Below are 21,489 nucleotides of genomic sequence, written 5' to 3' on the forward strand. Positions count from 1 at the left end.
TGTATTGTATACCTGTGGTGTTTATTTGTATTACTTTATTATCTTTGTTTTGTAATGTCTGTCGTAAAATGCCATTATATATATATGTGTTTTTCCTGTATGTATTCCTAAAAAGTATTTTAATTTGTTTTGTAAAGCACTTTGAATTGTCGCGTACAGAAAAGTGCTATATAAATAAACTTGCCTTGCAGCCAAATCTGACATGCTCTTCTCTGTCACTGTAGACTGCAAATACCTCATTCCTTCCGTCTACTTGGATCCGAAATGCTTCTCGTTTTGCGCTGTCCCCCCGTTCAAATGAAATCGCCGCCAATTATATTTCCAGGCTCGCGCCAGGGCCGGGGGAGGGGTTACAAGGCTCGCGTCTTGTGCTGCATTCACTTGCACTCGGACATTAGAGCTTTTCTCTCATAAATGTCCGATGAGCCACAATTTTTCTTTCAAAACAAAGCTGCCAACTGGGGTGGCAGCTGGGGTGGCAAGGCATTTTTCTGAGGTGGCAGCTTCCACCCCGTGCCATCCCGTAGAACCGCCACTGCGCCTGCGGCATAAGATAAGTCCGATATTTAAATGAGGAATACTCCACCAGGCACCAACCAAAGAAACACGTCCGAGTTCAAGTTGTGTTCCACGGATCAGCCTTGCAGCTGAGCCCCTGTCGCATCCTGGAGCTAATAGAGCTAACGGAGCTAGCAGAGGGACAGAAAGCTAGAAGCAGTAGTAACCGCAGAGACCTGTCACTCAAGGTGACCACGCCCTAATTTATGCAAACGCTTTAAGACTTAATATAACTAAAAGGGGTGCGTTATAAAAAAATCACTCCCCAATCCATTGTCATGAAGGTGGAATCTAACTACATCCAGAATAATTTGTATTGCATCCAGGGGTAGAAACATGTTTATTTCTGCAGTAAAGTTGGGCATTTTAACATGGGGGTCTGGGGGAATTGCTCCTTTCTGCAGCCTGCTCCTATCGGCCAATAGATGAACTGCAGTTTGTGGCACTTCCTAATGGGCTTCCCGGCTCTGCCCCAGAGTTTGCCGCTTGGCTCAAACACATATGTGATAGGCTAAGGAGTGGGACATCTCTAAGCGGTCGACCAATCAGAGCAGACTGGGCTCTGGTTTCAGACAGAGGGTGAAAAGAGGTGCTGCAGCACAGGCAGTATGAGAAAAATAAAGAGCTTTTTGAACATTAAAGCATGGAGACATGTCACAGTAGAGACACTACATACTAATATGGCCCTAACGTAATAGGGCCCCTTTAATTTCACAGTCGAATGGCAGGCTCAAAAACCTCCTGAACATGACTTTGAAACAAAATATCTCCTCAGAAATGAGATCCTCAACATTGAAACCATGGTGAAGCTTTTATTATGTCTTCTATATGGCTCTGTTTGTTGATCCTGGTACAATGACAATCTTTTAAATTACTGCAACAAAAACAAGCCTCAGGGTTTGCTGCCATCATTCACTTGTATTTTTTTTGAATGCTTTGTGTAGTCTTTGTATTATGTGTACTTTTCAATTGTCGAATAAATTCACACAAGGTCAACTTTGCAGCCCACTGGATGGCACATAACATGGTAACAATTTGCAAAAACGTGTAATCAAGGTGAAAAATGAACAGATACTTTAATCTGTATAACTTATAAATAAGGTCGTACAGAAAATGTTTCATTTTGAGTGAATAGAGCCGTGTCCTGTTAAACAGCAGGGGTGAGAGGCCTCTCCCCCTGCTGTGTTTACTCTGGCCACACTTTTCTTCACAGACAGTCTCTTTCTTCTGATAGTTTGCCTCAGGTGTCGCTAACAGGAGTGCATGTTCCTGAAAACATTGCTCTCTGGGGTCACCGCGGCATGCACACCAGCTCCACCACGATAAGGCTGCAATTTAAGAAGAAAAAGGTGTTTTATTCAGAAGGAATCACAAAACTGACCTCCAGTTAAGGGCATCGGCTGCAGTAACACACACTTTGAATGGGAGTGTGGTTGTGAAACTCTCAGGTACATTTTAAATCAGATACTCTCCTCACAAGCTTTGGAAAGTGACCCAAAGATTGTGCACAAAGTAAATAAAATGAGATTCTTCCAGAGGGCGGATGACTTCTCTCTGCTTGATAAGGCGAGGGTTCAGCTGCAGCTTCCTCACATCGGCCCTCATTTATCAGTATTTACCATGGTATTTACAGAAATGTGTGTGTGAGCGTAATTTGATCAGGTGACAGCAGCCTTCCATTTATCAAATATTTGGTGGCGTTTTCCGCTGTAACCATGTGTTTGGACTCTTTGGATATGGGAAATCATGTCAGAGAGGCTGAAAAATGACTCGTCGACAGAAGAGATGGAGGTATAATACATTTTGTTGATGTGAACCAAAATAAACTAATTATATGAAAGCAAAAAAGAACAAAATGTAGGAAAAGGGTGTATAAACAGGGTTGATTGATATTTTAGAGTTGATATATTATCATTTATGTGATAAAAGTCAACAAGAGGCTTTGATAACACACTGATGTTTAGCGTGCAAACAGCGGAGGATGATTGTTTCTTGGTTATCAACTAATTACACAAAATAAAATTGAGGAGGAATAAAAGGAGCCATTTTAGTCGTGATCCCAGCTGTTGCTGTCATTCCTTATGTTTCTACAGTTTCCCTACCTTCCTGTTTGTTCCCTATGTTTCCCTTGTTGGCTCTGATCTACTAGAATGCAGCAGGAATGAGTCCAAACACATTAACAAGTTAGCATTTAAGAGCTTCCTCTAAAAGTCAATGGGATATTGAATGGGAACTGCTTTATACACTTATTTGCTTAGAGTTCCTAACTAATTGAAATTACCCAGAAGTGTTTAGTGGCAGCCTTGATAAGAACCTTTAAAATTAGAGAAGCTATAAGAAAGTGCTTCCTTTCTTATCTCCTTTTAGCACACAAAAGGAAATGCTGTCACACAATTCCTTATGGCAGCAAAGTGGCAGACCATTCTTAGTTGAATTAAGCCTCTGTATATCCTTTTATACTGAGGAATTAAAAAAAGCTGTAATCTGTAATCTTTTGGACAGGAAACTTGAATCATATAGCATTTAGCGTGTCAATGTAGCCTATTTATGCAAAAAAAGATATGACACACCCAAAAATAAAAACATCTGTCCACCAAAATGTGGATTTTCATAGCAGCTTGGTTGACTTCTGCTCGGTCCTGGTGATTTCTCCGTTACATAATTCCTTCACAAATCAAGGGAAAAGATATAGGACGTAATTGATGCTTACTGTTGGAACACAGCCTTTTTGTGGGCGTGGCTCTTCACTCCGGCTGCCAATCAACATTCACACCTGCAACTCATTAAGCTCCTGCAGTATAAAAGCCCATCTATACCTGCCAGTTTGTTCAGTTTGCCAGCACCTTACCAACAACTCAGCCAAGCAAAACTATCTAACTTTTGTTCTACCTGAGATCCGAGCCCGCTGCCGCCCCATCACCTCATCAGCGTTTGATAAGGAGAGTTTTGCCACTCACGCATGCGCAGTTGGTACGTGCAACTTGGCCGTCGGCTGAAGTCTTTGCGGTGTGTTCCAGTGCGACACATGGCCAAGACGCAGAGACGCGAGGCGACGCAACAGTCGGGGGTCCGTCTGTGTCAGTTCTTTGGTGTGTCCTGGCCTTTAAACTGTTTCCTGACCTTTAAACTGTTTCCTGAACTTGTCCCAGTTCTGCTTTTGGGTCAAAAAGACACATTACAATCTATACTGAGGGGGCATAAATGTCCACAATACATTTATATTGGATATTGGATGTTTACAATATATATTCTTTATATATTGTATACAGAATATTTCATCTATTAGCTGTCAAAACATTCCAAGCCAAAAAAGTCAACCTTGTGAAAAGTCCGAGGATCACTAAGGGAAGGAAACACTGAATTAAAATGATTTCATGTATTTATTTGTGTATGCTTGAATAAAACATTATTTTATTTTAAGTATCTTTGAGTACTCTGAAAAATGTTAGTGAATTAATTATAAGGATTATTGTTATTAAACATGTATCAAAATATTATATATTAAACAATTATATAAATACTCATAATAAATAATAATGCAAAAATATAAGTAATAGTTAGTATAAAAAAGTTGATGGTATTCATTGACCAACATGGCCTAAAAATATGATTTCACATTAGCCAGCTCATTCTGAAAAGGTGGCAAAAACATTATGGATTTAGGTGATCATAATTTAAGGCTGTACAAATAATGACATACTCAAACATAAACAAAGTTGATGAATATTGGATGTACTAATAATCAGGGAGCTCATCTGTCACTGTTTACAAGGTAACACCATCTGATTGAATAGCTCTGGCCTTAGTGAATGATTTAATGAAAATTATGAAGTTAATTAGCAATAACATGATATTAAGATAATTAGCCCTATTATCTGTTTGTAATTACTCTAGATCCGTTGAGATATTAGACCTGTTTGAGAGCAATACACGATCAAAAGATATTCACGAGTACTTTTATATATATTTTCATGTCTTACATCCATACTTGCAAGACTTTAACAGTGGAGCCATGAGATATGAAACGCCTACGTAATAAAGCAGCCCTTGAATTGAAGTGGAAACTAATCTTTTAAATACTCAGATTCAGCGAAAAAATATTAATATTACCACGTTTTTTATCCTCTGCTCAATATTTCACATTATGATAGATGTGTGGATTTGCAGATGTGATCTAGGCGAGAATTAAGATGTATATTCTGACATTTATCTTTGTTCACTCAGCAGGAAACTCGTAGGTCTCTCCATCTATCAAATATGCGCTTAAGAGACTAGAGTCTGCAGAATTAGCAGGCACTTATACTTCTACACTATGATGAACTGTAGTTTAACAATGTCAATATCACAGACTGTTTTGTATCCAGCATCTTGCATATATATCTCTGCATTATTCTGCCTAAGTATCATCTATTTCCTGTACCTTCAGTTTATGAAATGAGGCAGTATACACATGGTTCCACTGTCAGAGATAGAGTGAATCAACGCTGCCCCCATGTGGTGCCTTTTTCTTTTCATTTTCACCAAAAAAACATTGGATTTGGCTCAAATACTTTCCATCTGCTCACGCTAAGGCTTGATACACTCGGTTGGGGATGTTTCGTTTATGCTCTGATGATGAATCACTAAAAGTAAGCAACACATTCACAGTTTGATTCTGTGTTTTCTTGAAGTAAACTCATCTGTTCTGAATCTAAATAATGATTTAAAGTCTCTATACACTAGTCTTTCCATGCCCTGCTGCTCTTGTCTTCTCTCATCTTAACACACCCATACTTTTCATTTATCTTTTTCTCTTCCTATTTTCCTCCTCTCACTTTCTATATTTGGTGAAACCTTGTCTGACCTCCTGCTGTTTCTCTGTTCACCGAAGAGTCTCAGAGAGGTAGTTTGACACCCTGCAGGAATGCAATTACCCTTTAACCCTTCAGCTAATTCTCAGCTACCCTTTCTTATTCCAGTGACTCTGAATTAAAGAGGACATATTAGGGTCATTCGCAGGTTCATGTGTGTATTTTGAGTTTCTTTTATAATATGTTTCAATGCTACAATGATCAAAAATACATTATTTTTCTCATTGGTAATTGAAACTTGTAATCACCCTCTGTATGAAACATGTTTTGTTTCTGAGCCTTTCTCTTTAAATCCACCTCCCAAAAAAAAACCATTCTGCTCTGATTAGCTTGCAGTGCGAAATGCGAAGTTAGTTGTCAAACACTGTGTTGAGACACTCAGTTGAGGGGTGATATATTTTGATGAGCATGCATGTGACATAGGAAGAAGAGCCAGATCTGAATCTCATGGTATCTCATGAGGCAGCCCACAAAAACTGACATTCTCATTTCACAGTTTGTGGGTTGATAATCACTCTAGATACCCAAATATCTGTGTAGAAATACTGTAAAGGTGTTCTATGATATGTCGTCTTTTACATCTTTTGTTCAGGTGACTAAAAACATATTTCTACTACCATACTTTGCAGCAAAAATGATCCGGTGCATGGTAATGTACCCAGAAGAGTGGGATTTATCTGTCAAACAAACTGTGTGTTGTTTTCTTTATGTTCCTATAAGATTTACTTCAACTTAAAAAATCTCCCTATTTTAACCTAAATTAACTATCTTTCCTAAACTTAAACAAGTAGGTTTGTGCGTAAAACCTATAAGCAGTTGTGATTGTGTTCAAAATGTTACTGTTATGTTGTTTTTAGGTTTTTCACTTAACCATGTGAATGAGAGATACTAATCTGTAAATCTATTAGGCTGAATGCCACTAATAATAACACTGATTAAATCATCTAATCACATTTAAAAGGTGTCTTCTTGTGAAACAATACGGTATATCACGATACCCACATCAATAGTTTCTCAAAAACAACGACCTTCCATTTGAGAAAATGGGTTAAAGGGCCCTTTAAAAGGAGGTGCCCCCCCCCCTGTCAGATCATTAAATCCTTTAATTGTCTTTACCTCAAACTGCCAGACAGGAATGTTTCACCTCCTCACACAAATGCATTGTCAAACCCAATTAGTCAAATGTAACTACTGCTCAGAAACACTGAAACCTTGCAGCTCTCTCTGAGAACATCCTCCACCACACTGTGTGCCTCCAGATGTTCAGTGTTGACATGGGCTCTCTGGGAATTTATAAGAACAAAAAGACGCATGTGAACCTCAGCAGAGACAGTGAAGCTGTAGGCACGTCTTTACATCCTGAATTTACAAGTGAAATAGCACAGCCCAAACTTCTTTTCCTATTTCTTTATGGCACTGTTCAAGGTTTATTTCGTTCAAACTAAAGATTGACATTTCTAAAATGTCGTTACAAGTATACAGTCAAGCTTCATTTTTCAAAATAGCTGGATTCTGTAGTTTGAAAGCTAAGTTGGAAATGCTTGCTCGCTAAGATGCCTGATTAGTTAACAGCACGCGCAAAAATCGACTTTATTAAGTCCACATTTATGTCTGATAAGGTGGACTTTGTTTTGTAACACACTCAGGAGAAAATTGAATGAATTATGAAACCTTAAAGGTGGGGTATGTAATTCACTTCAGATATACTTTGTGTTATATGCCATGGAATGCTCTTAACATCCCGATAGCAATGAATATATTAAATGCTTTGACAATAAATACTTACAAAAATGTCATCTGTGGAAGCCGTAGCGCTGTACGTGAACGGTGACTGTAAAAACTACACTGCGCATGCTCAGAGTATAAAAAAATAATGATCATAGGGGCACTGAGCTGCCATCCCCACCATACTTCATCTCACATAATTCAGAGCTGATTGGCTGTAAGTATGTGTGCCGCGAAAAGTGTGGTTTGTGAAAAGCAGACGAGAGACGCGTCCTAAAACCAGGAAGTAAGCTGCGCATGGGTTCCCTCCACAAAAAAGCAATGAGATTTCTCCATAGGATTTTAGAAAAAATAGCTCAAAATAAGATCTGTGGGGAACGTACCTGTTAGATAAATGCACGTTTTGTTCAGCCGGATAATATCTACATGTCTACCCTACTTTTATAATTTTTGAATCATAAATCTATCGATTAGATTTATGATAGACTTTTGAAACTACAAGAAGATAAGGAGGACTTTTACAAAAAAGTAATAGAGATTTTTGTCCAGAAGGATAGGCAAATGGACTTCATCTTCAAGTCAAGGTAAGACCGCAATTGTATTGAAAATGGGATCTTACTAAGAGAGAACAATTCAATATTTAAATGATAAAATTACATTTTGTGGGTATCCTTTTGTTGAACTGTCTGTTTAAAATTAATCGAAGCATCAGACTAAAAAAGCTTTTGAAAATAATATTATATTTTTATTTAGGTCAAAATATAATATTTTTAAACCTGAAGAGTCAGTGCCAGTGCCTCATGAACCTCACCCAGAAGCTTATATATAGACATCTAAGTTTTTTGTGCTTCACCACTTTTGTACATATAAAAACGCCACTGGTCACACCTAGGCTCATTAAAATATACCACCTCTCCTCACGCAGGTTTATATATTTATACTTTTGCAATGTTGGCCATGTCCTTATCACAAGCCGATCCCATAGCTGGATACAGGTTTTCAGATAGATGTTTGGAGAGAAACAATGTGCTTTGAACATTCAAACATATAACCATATTGCATGAGACAACGATTTGCCCAATTGTTAATGTTTTATTATTATAATCATTTTCTTATACATAAGTATGAACCTAACAATAAGTATAAAACGTGCTCTTTAATGAAGGTCTAACTGGCCGAGTTTTCATTCAAAATGTACCAGTAATCTCATATTCGACCACTTGATTACACTTTAATTATATGGCCTTACATTTGTCCATAAGTACCTCAGACAAAGCATCGTGTCTGATTGAGTGTCATCTGGAATAAAAGGATTAGCCCAGTGACTTTTTCAACATGTAAAACTGTCAGCAACATGTAGTGGACACACCTAGGCCACTTGTTTCTGAAAGACAACAAAATACGAGATCACTGGGAGGGCCACTAATTAGAATTTGAAAGTGTTTTGCAGTCAGTTTAATTTGGTCTTCCCGAGGTCATGATTTATTTAAAGCAGCAGGCCTGTGATCCAGCCCTGAGTTAATGCATGTGAAACAGCTGTAAGGAGCTTCAGAGGCGCACAGATATATATGATGCAGTCTAATCTCTTTAGCTGTTAAAAAGAAAGGCCTCCTCATGTAAATCAGAGCGGGGAGTGTTAAAAACGTCTCCTGTAATAAAACTAAATGCTCTGTGGTAAACTGAATAAACCGACTTTCATCTACACTCCCATAAAACACTCAAACTCGTTTGTCCTTTATGTAAATTCTGTATATTGTTAGGACGAAAGTATCGTGCCTGTTTCCTGACGCAGAGTCAAATGCATGTGGATAAAAACGTCTTTATTATCACATGGAAAATAACTTCTGATTGAATAATGTTTTTTCTGATGCTTGATCTGTTTACTTTCTGTGGAGCTTTGGGATACATTCAGTAAAGTGGCCCTGAGAGTCAAAACATGCTGTAACATTTTATAAATACAAATAAGGGGAAAACAACATGACCTCATTAAGACATAACCATTTTTCAACTTTAGTTGTTTGTCAAAAGTTAAAAAGAAATCTAACATACCTATTTATATTCTATTTTTATTTGTATGTATGATTATGGTGACATTAATTTCACACATTTCGAATGCTAAAGTCTCATCACATTTGTATTTTAATCTAGTAAAACCTAGGAATTTACTGAACATTATTTACTATAAATAACTCTTCTGGTCATATCCAAAAAAGACCTGAGGCTAGATTCATCCATCCATCCATCCATCTTCTCCCGCTTATCCGTGGTCGGGTCGCGGAGGTAGCAGTTCCAGCAGAGAGCCCCAAACTTTCTTTTCCCTCGCCAGATCAACCAGCTCTGACTGGGGGATCCCAAGGCGCCCCCAGGCCAGCGAAGAGATATGATCCCTCCATCTGGTTCTAGGTCTACCCCTTGGTCTCTTCCCAGCTGGACGTGCCTGGAACACCTCCCTAGGGAGGCGCCCAGGTGGCATCCTAACTAGGTGCCCGAACCACCTCAACTGGCTCCTTTCGACGCGAAGGAGGAACGGTTCAACTCCGAGTCCCTCCCGGATGACCGAACTTCTCACCTTATCCCTAAGGGAGACACCAGCCACCCTGCGGAGAAAACCCATCTCGGCCGCGAGCTCGTTCTTTCGGTCATGACCCATCCTTCATGACCATAGGTGAGGGTAGGAACGAAAATGGCCCGGTAGACAGAGAGCTTTGCCTTCTGGCTCAGCTCCCTTTTCGTCACAACGGTGAGGTAAAGAGACTGCAGTACCGCTCCCGCTGCTCCGATTCTCCGACCCATCTCCCGCTCCATTGTTCCCTCACTCGAGAACAAGACCCCGAAATACTTGAACTCCTTCACTTGGGGTAAGGACTCATTCCCTACTTGGAGTGGACAGTCCATCGGTTTCCTGCTGAGAACCATGGCCTCAGATTTGGAGGTGCTGATCCTCATCCCAGCCGCTTCACACTCGGTTGCGAACCGATCCAGTGAGTGCTGAGGGTCGCAGACCGATGAAGCCATCAGAACCACATCATCTGCAAAAAGCAGTGGTGCAATCCTTAGTCCACCGAACTGCAGACCCCCTCCCCCACGACTACGCCTCGAAATCCGATCCATGTATATTACAAACAGGATTGGTGACAAAGCGCAGCCTGACCCTCCTTTCGAGTACCTTAGAGTAAACTTTCCCGGGGAGGCTGAGTAGTGTGATGCCTCTGTAATTGGCACACACCCTCTGATCCCCCTTTTTAAAAAGGGGAACCACCACCCCGGTCTGCCACTCCTTCGGTACTGTTTCCGACTTCCATGCAACGTTGGTGAGACGTGTCAACCATGACAGTCCCTCAACACCCAGAGCCTTCAGCATTTCTGGGCGGATCTCATCCACCCCCGGGGCTTTGCCACTGTGAAGTTGTTTGACGACCTCAGTGACCTCCCCCCGGGAGATCGGTGTCGATCCCCCGTCATACTCCAGCTCTGCCTCTAACATAGAGGGCGGAGTTGTCGGGTTCAGGAGTTCCTCAAAGTGCTCCTTCCAACGCCCTAACACTCCATCAGTTGAGGTCAACAACTTCCCATCCTTACTGTACACAGCTTGGATGGTTCCCTGCTTCCCCCTCCTGAGGTGTCGGACAGTGAGGCTAGATTCATTCTATATAATAGATAATTATTAATATCAGTATAATTATAATGTATAAAAGCTGATCAAAGTTGATAACAATGATATTCTTATAAAGTATTTGTTAAAAATAATTTGTAAAATATATATATAAATATTACAAAGACGTGGTTTTAAAATAAATAACCACATGGGGGCGACAAACTACCCTTTAATTCTAACAACTAAACTAAACTTGAATATTATTATGTATTAGGGGATTTACTTTGTTGATTTTCTTTTTATCAAACATCCATTTATAAATATATTATTGATGTCACATTGGGATATCCTAAACATTTTAAAAAATAATATAAATTAATTATGATAGATGCAAGATGGAAATCATACATGTTGCATGTTAGAAAAAGCTGGATAATGAATGCCTATGATTGTAATCGTTGTGCTAAATAAGTAATTGTTTATGGTTTTGTGGGACACACATATCTTTATATTAAAACATGAATGATTACCATTGCTGCATTGATTTGCTGTTAAACTCATTTTGGGGTGTTTTACTTTATTTAAAGGTGTTTATGCAGTTGATAGAGGTTTAAAAAAGACACTATGTTTGTGAACAGGAGGATTTAAATGGTTCTGCAGCAGGAAATCCTCCCTAATCGTTTGGAAATGTTCCTCCATCCAGAAAACAAAATGAATGTTGGAGCCAAGTGTGTCTTTATGAGGCTGAAATGACATCACATTAAGAGGATTAAAGCTTTATCTGAGGCATAATGATGTCAGAGCCAATCATAAACAGACAAAGAAACACTTACAGACAAAGAGAATGGGAATTATCTTCATGCATGATCCATTTCGGTTTTGTTGCATATCCTTTGGCGTCATATCACAGTGTTTACTACACATTTAGTGCCTGGAAAGACAGACTCAGAAGAGACGTTTAAACGCTGATTGTTGTTGGGGGATCACTCAACAGAAACTGCTCTCCTTGCTGTCTCAGAGGAACTGCACACGGCTAAAGCAGCATCCCTCTCCTCTGTCATCATCCTTCTGGACCTGTCTGCTGCATTCGACACGGTGAACCATCAGATCCTCCTTCGCACTCTCCAAAAACTTGGGGTTTCAGGCTCTACACTTTCCCTCCTCACCTCATACCTCAAAGACCGCACCTACAGGGTAACTTGGAGAGGGTCCGAGTCCGACCCTTGTCAATTAACCTCAGGGGTCCCTCAGGGCTCTGTTCTTGGTCCCCTCCTCTTCTCCTTATACACAAACTCGCTCGGATCTGTCATTAGCCCGCATGGTTTTTCAAACCACTGCTACGACACCCAATTAATTCTGTCCTTTCCCTGCTCAGAGAACCAGGTCGTCGCACGCATCTCTGCTTGTCTAGCTGACATCTCTCAGTGGATGTCTGCTCATCACCTCAAGCTCAACCTTGACAAGACTGAACTGCTTTTCCTTCCGGGAAAAGATTGTCCCACTCTTGACCTAACAATCAACATCGGCACCTCTGTTATTTCTCAGACTGCAAGGAATCTGGGTGTGATCCTAGATAACAAACTGTCCTTCACTACAAACATCGCTGCTACAACCCGCTGCTGCAGATACACGCTTTACAACATCAGGAGGATACGTCCCCAGCTGACCCAGAAATCAGCGCAGGTTCTTGTCCAGGCTCTCGTCATCTCACGCCTAGACTACTGCAACTCCCTCCTGGCTGGTCTACCTGCATGTGCCATCCGACCTCTGCAGCTCATCCAGAATGCAGCGGCTCGTCTGGTCTTCAACCTTCCAAAATTCTCCCACACCACGCTGCTCCTCCGCTCCCTTCACTGGCTTCCGATAACTGCTAGAATCCACTTCAAGACACTGGTTATTGAGTACCATGCTGTGAATGGATCTGGCCCTTCCTACATCCAGGACATGGTTAAACCGTACACCCCAGCACGTGCACTCCGCTCTGCATCGGCCAAACAGCTCGCTGCACCCGCACTGCGAGGGGGACCCAAGTTCCCATCAGCCAAAACACGTGGGTTTGCTATCCTGGCTCCAAAATGGTGGAATGAGCTCCACATTGAAATCAGGACAGCAGATAGCTTGCTCATCTTCCGGCGCAGACTGAAAACTCATCTCTTTCGACTCCAATTTGAGCGATAGAATTACTAACAAAGCACTTATATACTAATAAAGGACTGGCTTATCTAAAGCCAGTTGAGTAGCACTTGAAATGTTTGGCTCTATGAAACCTGATGTACTTATATGATTCTGTTTTCTTCAAGGTTGTATCTTCCTGGTCGAATGCACTTATTGTAAGTCGCTTTGGATAAAAGCGTCAGCTAAATGCAATGTAGCTTTTTCTGCATGTAAACGTTCTGCAAAGTCAAACCCTCAAAGTACACCCTGTAGCGAGTAAAACTCTAACACAGAAAATACCTGTCTGCTGCCCCAGAACGCCTCGTTGGAGATTTTTATTTTTTCATTTTTTTCTTCCTGAGTAAAGTGACGTGACCATACCCAGGTCCAAATGGACCAATACGGAGCTCCTCACACACGCACACACTCACTCACTCAGCCTGATCTTTTCTCAGCCGCGCTACTCCGTGGAGTTTCGCCGGCACACACTTTATCTTTTCTCAGCCGCAGCTCCGTGGATCTCCACTCACAGTTCGCCACACACTCACGTGTGTGTGTGCTCAGGCTGAGTTCCGCGGTGTCTCGCTGTCTCGCAGACCCCACGCAGCAACCAGGAAACGACACCAGTAATGCAGCTTACACTGTCCGCTCCTCGAGCCACAAAGGGCGGAGGAGCGAGCCCCGCAACGTCCCACCAACATCTGTTTGTCATTACTGGTGTCCTTTTCTGGTTACTAACAAACGCCATTGTAAAGCATAAACAGTAAACACACATCAGAGCACAGTGGGCTCATAGGGTGGGGGGCAGGAGCTCCAACAAGGCGTGTACGACAGAGAGTGAATACACATAGCCTACTACAGAGATGCTGTAGGCTATGAGAAAACCAATGTGATTTTGGAACATTGAAAAATGTAAATCTATTCTAGCAGACCTCAACAATGGAATTATTATCAGTAGAAATAGCCATGACATGGGACCTTTGAGAAAACACATTTCAATATTTTTACAAGAATTTTTCAGACAGTTACCTATGAACTACAGATTAGTCTTTTGTATCACACAGATAGGCCTTTAATGAGTGAAACTAGTTTCCTGGTGGAACGAGATGTGCCTGCCCACTGAGTTTCCCTGCGTAAAGCAACACGATCATTAGAATTAGCATTTCCTGAATAGGTTTCTGCTCCAGTATTGTCTGAATTACTCCCATTATGTGCAGTTTCCACAACCGCCACATGGTGGTGAACGCGAGAAAGAAATGACCCAGTTTATTCCAAAAGCATCATTCACTGATGAGGACAATGCATCTACAATGATACCGGAATTCAGATGTTGTAGCCTTCACAATAAGAGTTACATCAGAAAAGCACAAAACAAGGGTATTATCTGTTTGTGTCCACTTCATTCAAATGATTTTGCACTGTTTGTGTTTGTTTCCAAATGACAGATACACTTATACAGACATTGTATGCTGTTGGTTATTGTGGCTATATATACATATATATATATATATATATATATATATATATATATATATATATATATATATATATGTGTTTGCCTACTTGTAACAGTCCAATGTTAATCTTATCTACTGTTTTTTCTAATACATATATATATATATATATATATATATATATATATATATATATATATTTGTAAATCTATTTGAGGAAAAAGCCCCTTGTGACGGCAAATAAATAATATGATTAAAATCTAATCTCTACTACTACAAGGAAAACAATCAGGTAGTCTTTATGACATATAACACTTAATACAAATATAAAGATATAAATATTTGCAATGTCAAAAAGCAACATTCATATGGAATATATTGAATGAAACCACTGTTAAAATGTTACGAATATTTCCAAAGTCTTGACCTGTGAGACCATTGCTAAAAGTGTGCTTTTTTCCTGTAACCTAAAAATATAAAAATTGATAAGATGAGATAAGATGGACCTTTATTCATCCCCGTAGAGATATTCACGTATCGTAACAGCAGCAGAAAAGAGAAAGAAACACAGATAGTAGGCCCTACACATAATAAGAATAAAAGTAAACAAATTGACAATAAAAATAAAACATGTATTAATGCACGAACGAGAGATGGTTCTTGCACCATTATGTCTGTACCAGATTTCCGGACTTAAGACCAAGCTCAACAGTTGTGTGGCATTGTTTTAATCACTTTAAATATAGTAGCCTATTTGGTAGTAGATTGGTTCATGACTGTAACAAATTGAAATGAACGAAAGTATAAAACGGGTCAACGGTTGTTTTGAAAAGCTTAACCGGATGTCCCTCTTCTAACTGTGTCCATCTTGACACCGGTACCTAGTGGCCCAGTGAGCCCTGTCTTTGACGGATAACAGAGTATCGCCCCGGCGGACAGCAGCGGTAGCCTTCTGGCTCGGATATTTTTTCATTTTCTGGATTTTTCCCCCACACACAAACTCCAGGATGCCTTCAAATCTGCAAGGTAAAACACAAAAGAACAACAGCGTAATGCTTTATTGTCTGTTTCTCGGGTATTAATGTCCGCTGCTAGCTTGAGTCTTTACAATAGAGCATCAGCAGGCCGACCCCGACTACAATACGAGCTAAATCCTAATTAACCAGCATGCAATTAACAAAATGTGCTTTTTTTCACAGGAGGGAAATCCTTTGGACTATTAAAGGAGCAGCAAAGGGTGAAACTGGACGAAATAAACAAGGTACGCATGTGTCCTCATATCTCCATGTGTCGTGTCTAACGTCCTCTCACGGGAATTTGAATGTAATGAGCCTGCATACACTTGACTTGGCATTGGCCTCTCTTTGCACTGATGTATCAAGGCAGTTCGTGTAAAAGGAGTCCCCTGAACGCCACACAGGTTATTTTATTACTATTTTATTGGAGCTGGTAGTGCATTTGATTGATTTCCCGCTGCAGTCTTGTGGCACTTGTTGAATGGCTGACACAAGGCATTTCCCTTCTGACCCCGTAATATCGATCAGTTGTTCCCCCGTGTTTTGTGGCTCCTCTGCCGGGGAACAGGTGTGTGAACGAGCCCTTTGTCTCACATCAGGCCTCGCTTGCTCGGACTCCTCCACACTGCTCTCCTCAGATTAACTGGATGTCTGTATAATCTCTCCCTCACTTTGATGTCATCGCCTCACATGAAAAACCAGGTCGCATCAAGAGGGCAGCCTGGAGCGCCTGTCACATTCCTACACATTCACACACACACACACACACACACACACACACACACACACACACACACACACACACACACACACACACACACACACACACACACACACACACACACACACACACACACACACACACAATTCCTTCATAGATATTCACCCAGTTATTGTGAATGTGTACATTAGAAGTGTACATCTTAGTATAAGAGATCTAAAAAAAAAACAGTTCCTGGGATTAAATGCTTGGTTTTTATAAACTGACATCCATGGGGGGATTATGAGAGATTGGGTTCCAGGGCGCAAAGACCCCACCACATACAGAGTGTATAGATGTTTAGTCTCTTTTTATTGTTGTGTCTTTTTAATGTCATTTTGTAGATGTTCCGTGTCAATTTGTACTTTTTTTCTCTTTCTGTAGTTATTGTGGGTTTCTTTTTCACATTGTATAGTCATTCAGTGTGTCCTGTACTTGTTTTGTGTCAATTTGTAGTTGCTCTCTGTCTCTTTGTAGTCCCTTTGTTACTCATTGTAGTTCTTTTGTGTCAATTTGTAATCCTTTTGGGGTTTTCTGTAGTTATTTTTGCCTCTCCTTGTTCTAGCTGTTCCCTTTTTATAGTGATGTTGTGTGTCTCTCGTAGATTTATTTTGTCACTGTTAATCTTTTTTTCTTTTTGTTGATTCATGTTGTCTGAACTTGTTTTCTGAGTCTCTTTTCTGTCCGGTTGTAGTTGTTTTGTGTCAGTTTTTAACGAGTTTGGTCCTCCTGTGGTTTTCCGTTTCTTCATAGTTGTTTCACATCTCTTTGTAGTCAATGTGTGGTTTGTGGTTGTTTTCCCACTTTTTATAGTTGAACTTGTGATGCTCTTTTTGCAGCTTTGTTGCATTCATTTGTGTCCTCTTTGTAGAATCTTTGTTTCTTTGTGGTCATTTGAATTCTCTTCCTGGTTGGTACGTGTCTTTTCGAGTTACACTTTGTGAACTGAAGGCCAGGGGGCCCCTGACACTTTGGACCCATGGTTCAGTGATCCGTCTATGTACATTATATTGACCTGGGTGCATATGTCCAAGTATTTTTCTGATATTTTGTAACCCAAACATTTATTCAAATCCCTGCTTGGTTTGGTTCGTGCATTAATAAATAAGGCTTTATTTTAAACGACAATAGGTGTGAGAATATGACCAGAGCATGGGTCTTTCTTAGTGTCATTGTCAAAACTATTTTTAGATTGATTAACGTTACTGTAGGACATAATAGGAGTAATACTGGCTCAGCACTTGTTCAAATGCACTCGATCAAGATACACTGACTGTGAGAGGACATTCCTTCATGTGGGGGGGGGGGGGGGGGGTGGGGTGTGTCTCAGTAATGATTCAGCAGGCTGAGTCAGGCGTCTCTGATAAACATCCAGTTGTGGCGTTGCCGTTTATCCTCCTCACCCTAATGACATGCTTGACTGACACGCAGAGAACAGCCTCCCTCTCCCCTCCCTCCTCCCTCTCTCCTCTCCTCTCCTCTCGGTGAGGATGGAGGCTGACTCCCACATGGCAGATTGCATCATTATCATTTCATTACGATGGCTCCCTGCAGGCTCTTTCCTCTTACACCCCTGTGAGGTGTTCCACTTAATGAACATAAGTAATGACAATGTGAGGGGGAAGGACATCTTAAGACTGTGAGTCATCATTCCCAAGTTGGAGGTTTTTGACCCTTTTGACAGAGTAGTGTAGGATAGTGAGGCTTTAATTTGTGCGTGGGATTGTTTCATTTTTGTTTAGTTTGAATAAAAGCATGTTGAAGTTTCTCTGAGAATTTAAGAAATATGTCAGTTTTTTAAAACGTCCTATCTATTGACCTGGTTTGTCCCTACATGTACTTTATACAAATTACAAACTAATTTCTTTGCATACAGTACAAATAACATGCCATCCTTCCTTCCTGCAGCAGTCAGACAAAAACAGCCCCTGGTAGACCATCACACAAATACAGACTCCTACAATCTTGTGCACTAAACCTTTGTTTGTGGTGAAGGAAAGAACACATCTGTGGTTATTCAGGGGTTTCAGTCCAACTTGTTTCCTTCCTGATCACTTTCAGTGTATTCACCCCTTTTCTCTTTTTTTCAGGAATACCTGGAAGACCAGAAATACAGGGATGAAGAAGACCTGGCGGAAAAGTTGGAAGGTCTCAAAAGTAAGTAAATCCCCTCCGTCCCATCAGTAGTTTCGGTATCTAAGTATTGGTCTTTGTGAGGGTGTGTTCCTTTTTCCTGGCTTTTGTCTTCGCTGGAAAATGTGTGTTTGTTGGCAGTTTACACACACACACACACACACACACACACACACACACACACACACACACACACACACACACACACACACACACACACACACACACACACACACACACACACACACACACACACACGAGTCTTCAGCATTTTGTTTCTCTCTGTGGGAAAGACGGACTGCAGAGATTTCTGAGAGCTTTGCAAGGCCAAATCCTCCGTGGCCCTGCAGGAATGTGCAGGGGCGTTCCTCTGCTTATTGTTACAATATTCAGAAATATGCTGGGTAAACGCATAGCTCCTGGGGATAGAAAACATCACTGCTGTGAGGAGATAAAAGCAGGAACAAAATGACATGATTTGCCAAAGATCTCCTCCCTATTGCTCTGATATTACACATGTAGGCTCTGGGTGCATGGAGAGAACAAAGTATATTATCAGCAACATAACATAAGGCTTTTCTTTTTTTAAATAGAGGGCATATGAGGAACATGCTCCACTGTCCTACTTATAATCTATGCTTGCTGGAGGAAATGGAGCAGCAATATATAAACTGAAAGAGGAACTGACACCCAGTTCCTGTGAGGATCGCTCTTTTTCCTTTCTGTCATTCCCCTTCTGTTTCATGCTGTTCCACTTAACCAGAGGTCACTAAACACAGCTTTTAAACACAAACCAAATCAATTATTCTCAGGACCATAACATTTATAAACATACCCTACTTTAAGGGTCAAATTACTTTTTTCAATTATTCATTTTTGCTTTATTATGAAGGATGCTTATAGGGCTGTACAATTCGGGACAAAATAACTTATTTTATTTATTATGACTGATATTGCGATGATCCCCCCTATAGTAAGGGGAATGACCATTTAAAAAAAAAATGTTTTATTAAAGGGGCCCTAATATGCTTATTTTCAGGTTTGTTTTTGTGTCTCTACTGTGACATGTTTAAATGCTTTAATGTTCTAAAAGGTCTTTATTTTTATCATACTGTATTTCTTTTCAGTATGACACACTCCAGGAAAGGGAAACCCCCAAAAAGCACAACAGAGCCTCCTTTTAAATAATCATGGTGTGTTTTTTTTATGGCCATACTGTAGGATCAGTGTCTTTTTAAAAGTGTGGGAAAAAAGTTCATTGTTTATTATCTGTTGGCCGGGCAGTGGCAGGGGAAGTTATTTCAACTATTTATCACCAGGGTTTGTTCTATTTTATTAAATGGAAAAGCCCCTTCAAATGATATCTGCCACAACTCTAAGTATTCAAACTCACCACCATACAACTCAAATGTAATACATTTGTATCGCAGACATCTTTATGATGTCAAACAGAAGCAGATACAAATCCAAATCTTGTCATAAAATGGCTGTTATGTATTTTGTTACATCCTCTGCTGAAGGAATTTAGGACAGGAGGATGCGCTAAAGACATTTTTGTTTGGTCGAGCCATTTTCTGTGTCTGCAGATGATCAACAGGCTGCTCTGCGACAAGTGGCCCTCTCAAAAGCTTGGTGTGTGTGTGTGTGTGTTTCTGTGTAGGTGTGTGTGTGTGTGTGTGTGTGTGTGTGGAGGCCCCTTTCTCAGAGACAGGGTTAGCATTGTCCTGTCCCTCTCCCCTTGGGTTCACACAGTTAACACAGTCCTCTCTCTTCCTCCCCAACACACACGTACACACACACACACACACGTACACACACACACACACACACACACACACACACACACACACACACAGCTTTCACTGTGCGACAGAAATCAGTGTAATCTGACTAAAGTGGTCTTCTTGACAAAAGAGAATACTGAAATTTAGGAAGAAGCGGAATGTTTCTTTTTGTTTTTTTAAAGATAACCGCATAATGAACGTAATAGGAATGCCTAAAGGTTGATTATGAGATTAGTCAAATTACTCCTCTTCTCTTTTGTCAGTATTGATTTAAAATTACAAAATGCATTGTGACGTATAGAGAACATATTTCCCATTTAAAGAAATTGTTTGACGAGCATCCCCTTACAAAGTGAAAATGTTTATAACACGATCACTTGTGTCCGCTATTTCTTTAACCATCATTCAAAACCAGGCTAGCATGTTTCCCTCTGCTTGCAGTCTTTATGCTAAGCTAACTGACCCCAGCTCCTTATTTATCAGCAGATATGAGTGTGCTGTCGGTCCTCTCGTATAACTCTTAGTAGGGAAGATAACTAGTTTTATTTAAAACACATTCCAACTAGTCCTTTAAGCTTAATGGCCATCTGCAGGAAATTTACATTGTTCTTTGCACATTTTTAGAATCAGGAAAAAAGTATTGAGTCTGTACAACAAGGCTCCAAATGCAATTCTTACCTTCTGAAAAGTTGCAATATTATACTTCATTGATGTGGGATCTTCATAAGTGTTTTTTCTGCAGGCTACTAGCACCAGATTTCATTTGTGACTGAGAGAGCAACATTTATATCCAAGTCTTAAATCTTCCAGCCAAGCCTTTTTGGTTTCCTTCCTTATTGCTGTGTTTGAACTCTGAGTTCTCCTTTAACTTCCTGACCCTCTCACTCTAATCTGTCTCTGATGTCAACCCCACTCAGCTGCTGACCACTGACAGACATCCAAAACACACACACACACACACACACACACACAGAAAAACACACCTGTCATCATCAGCTGTTAGTGCCTGTCCTTTTAGACACTGAGGTCTCTGTTAACACTTTTGCTGACATGTAAGATGCCAGCTGGTGATTTCTTTGTTTAAATGTTGCTGAAGGCGATGTGGTGTGAGTGTGTATAATAATCCCTTGTGTGTTTTGTTTTGCAGATAAATATGCAGAGTTTGACCTGAATGACCAAGGAGAGATAGGTGAGCTATAGTTGCACTGAAGCAACAACAACTGTACCAGATAGTGTGTGTGTGTGTGTGTGTGTGTGTGTGTGTGTGTGTGTGTGTGTGTGTGTGTGTGTGTGTGTGTGTGTGTGTGTGTGTGTGTGTGTGTGTGTGTGTGTGTGTGTGTGTGTGTGTGTGTGTGTGTGTGTGTGTGTGTGTGTGTGTGTGTGTGTGTGTGTGTGTGTGTGTGTGTGTGTGTGTGTGTGTGTGTGTGTGTGTGTGTGTGTGTGTGTGTGTGTGGGGGTGT

At 40.5% G+C, this 21,489-nt stretch overlaps 1 protein-coding gene across 1 annotated transcript in view; it reads left to right on the plus strand.

Moving 5' to 3' along the window:
• The first annotated feature begins 15,170 nt into the window (after positions 1 to 15,170).
• Positions 15,171 to 21,489, plus strand: part of LOC307025306 (allograft inflammatory factor 1-like) — a 10,287-nt gene continuing 3,968 nt past the window's right edge. Inside the window, exons 1-4 of the mRNA XM_079659942.1 lie at positions 15,171 to 15,362; positions 15,536 to 15,597; positions 18,203 to 18,269; positions 21,177 to 21,218. Coding sequence (XP_079516068.1) covers positions 15,344 to 15,362; positions 15,536 to 15,597; positions 18,203 to 18,269; positions 21,177 to 21,218 — 190 coding nt within the window. The 5' untranslated portion in view covers positions 15,171 to 15,343. The remainder of the gene's footprint in view (positions 15,363 to 15,535; positions 15,598 to 18,202; positions 18,270 to 21,176; positions 21,219 to 21,489) is intronic.

The sequence above is a fragment of the Notothenia rossii genome (assembly GCF_949606895.1).
Source record: "Notothenia rossii genome assembly, chromosome: 11".
NCBI lineage: Eukaryota > Metazoa > Chordata > Actinopteri > Perciformes > Nototheniidae > Notothenia > Notothenia rossii.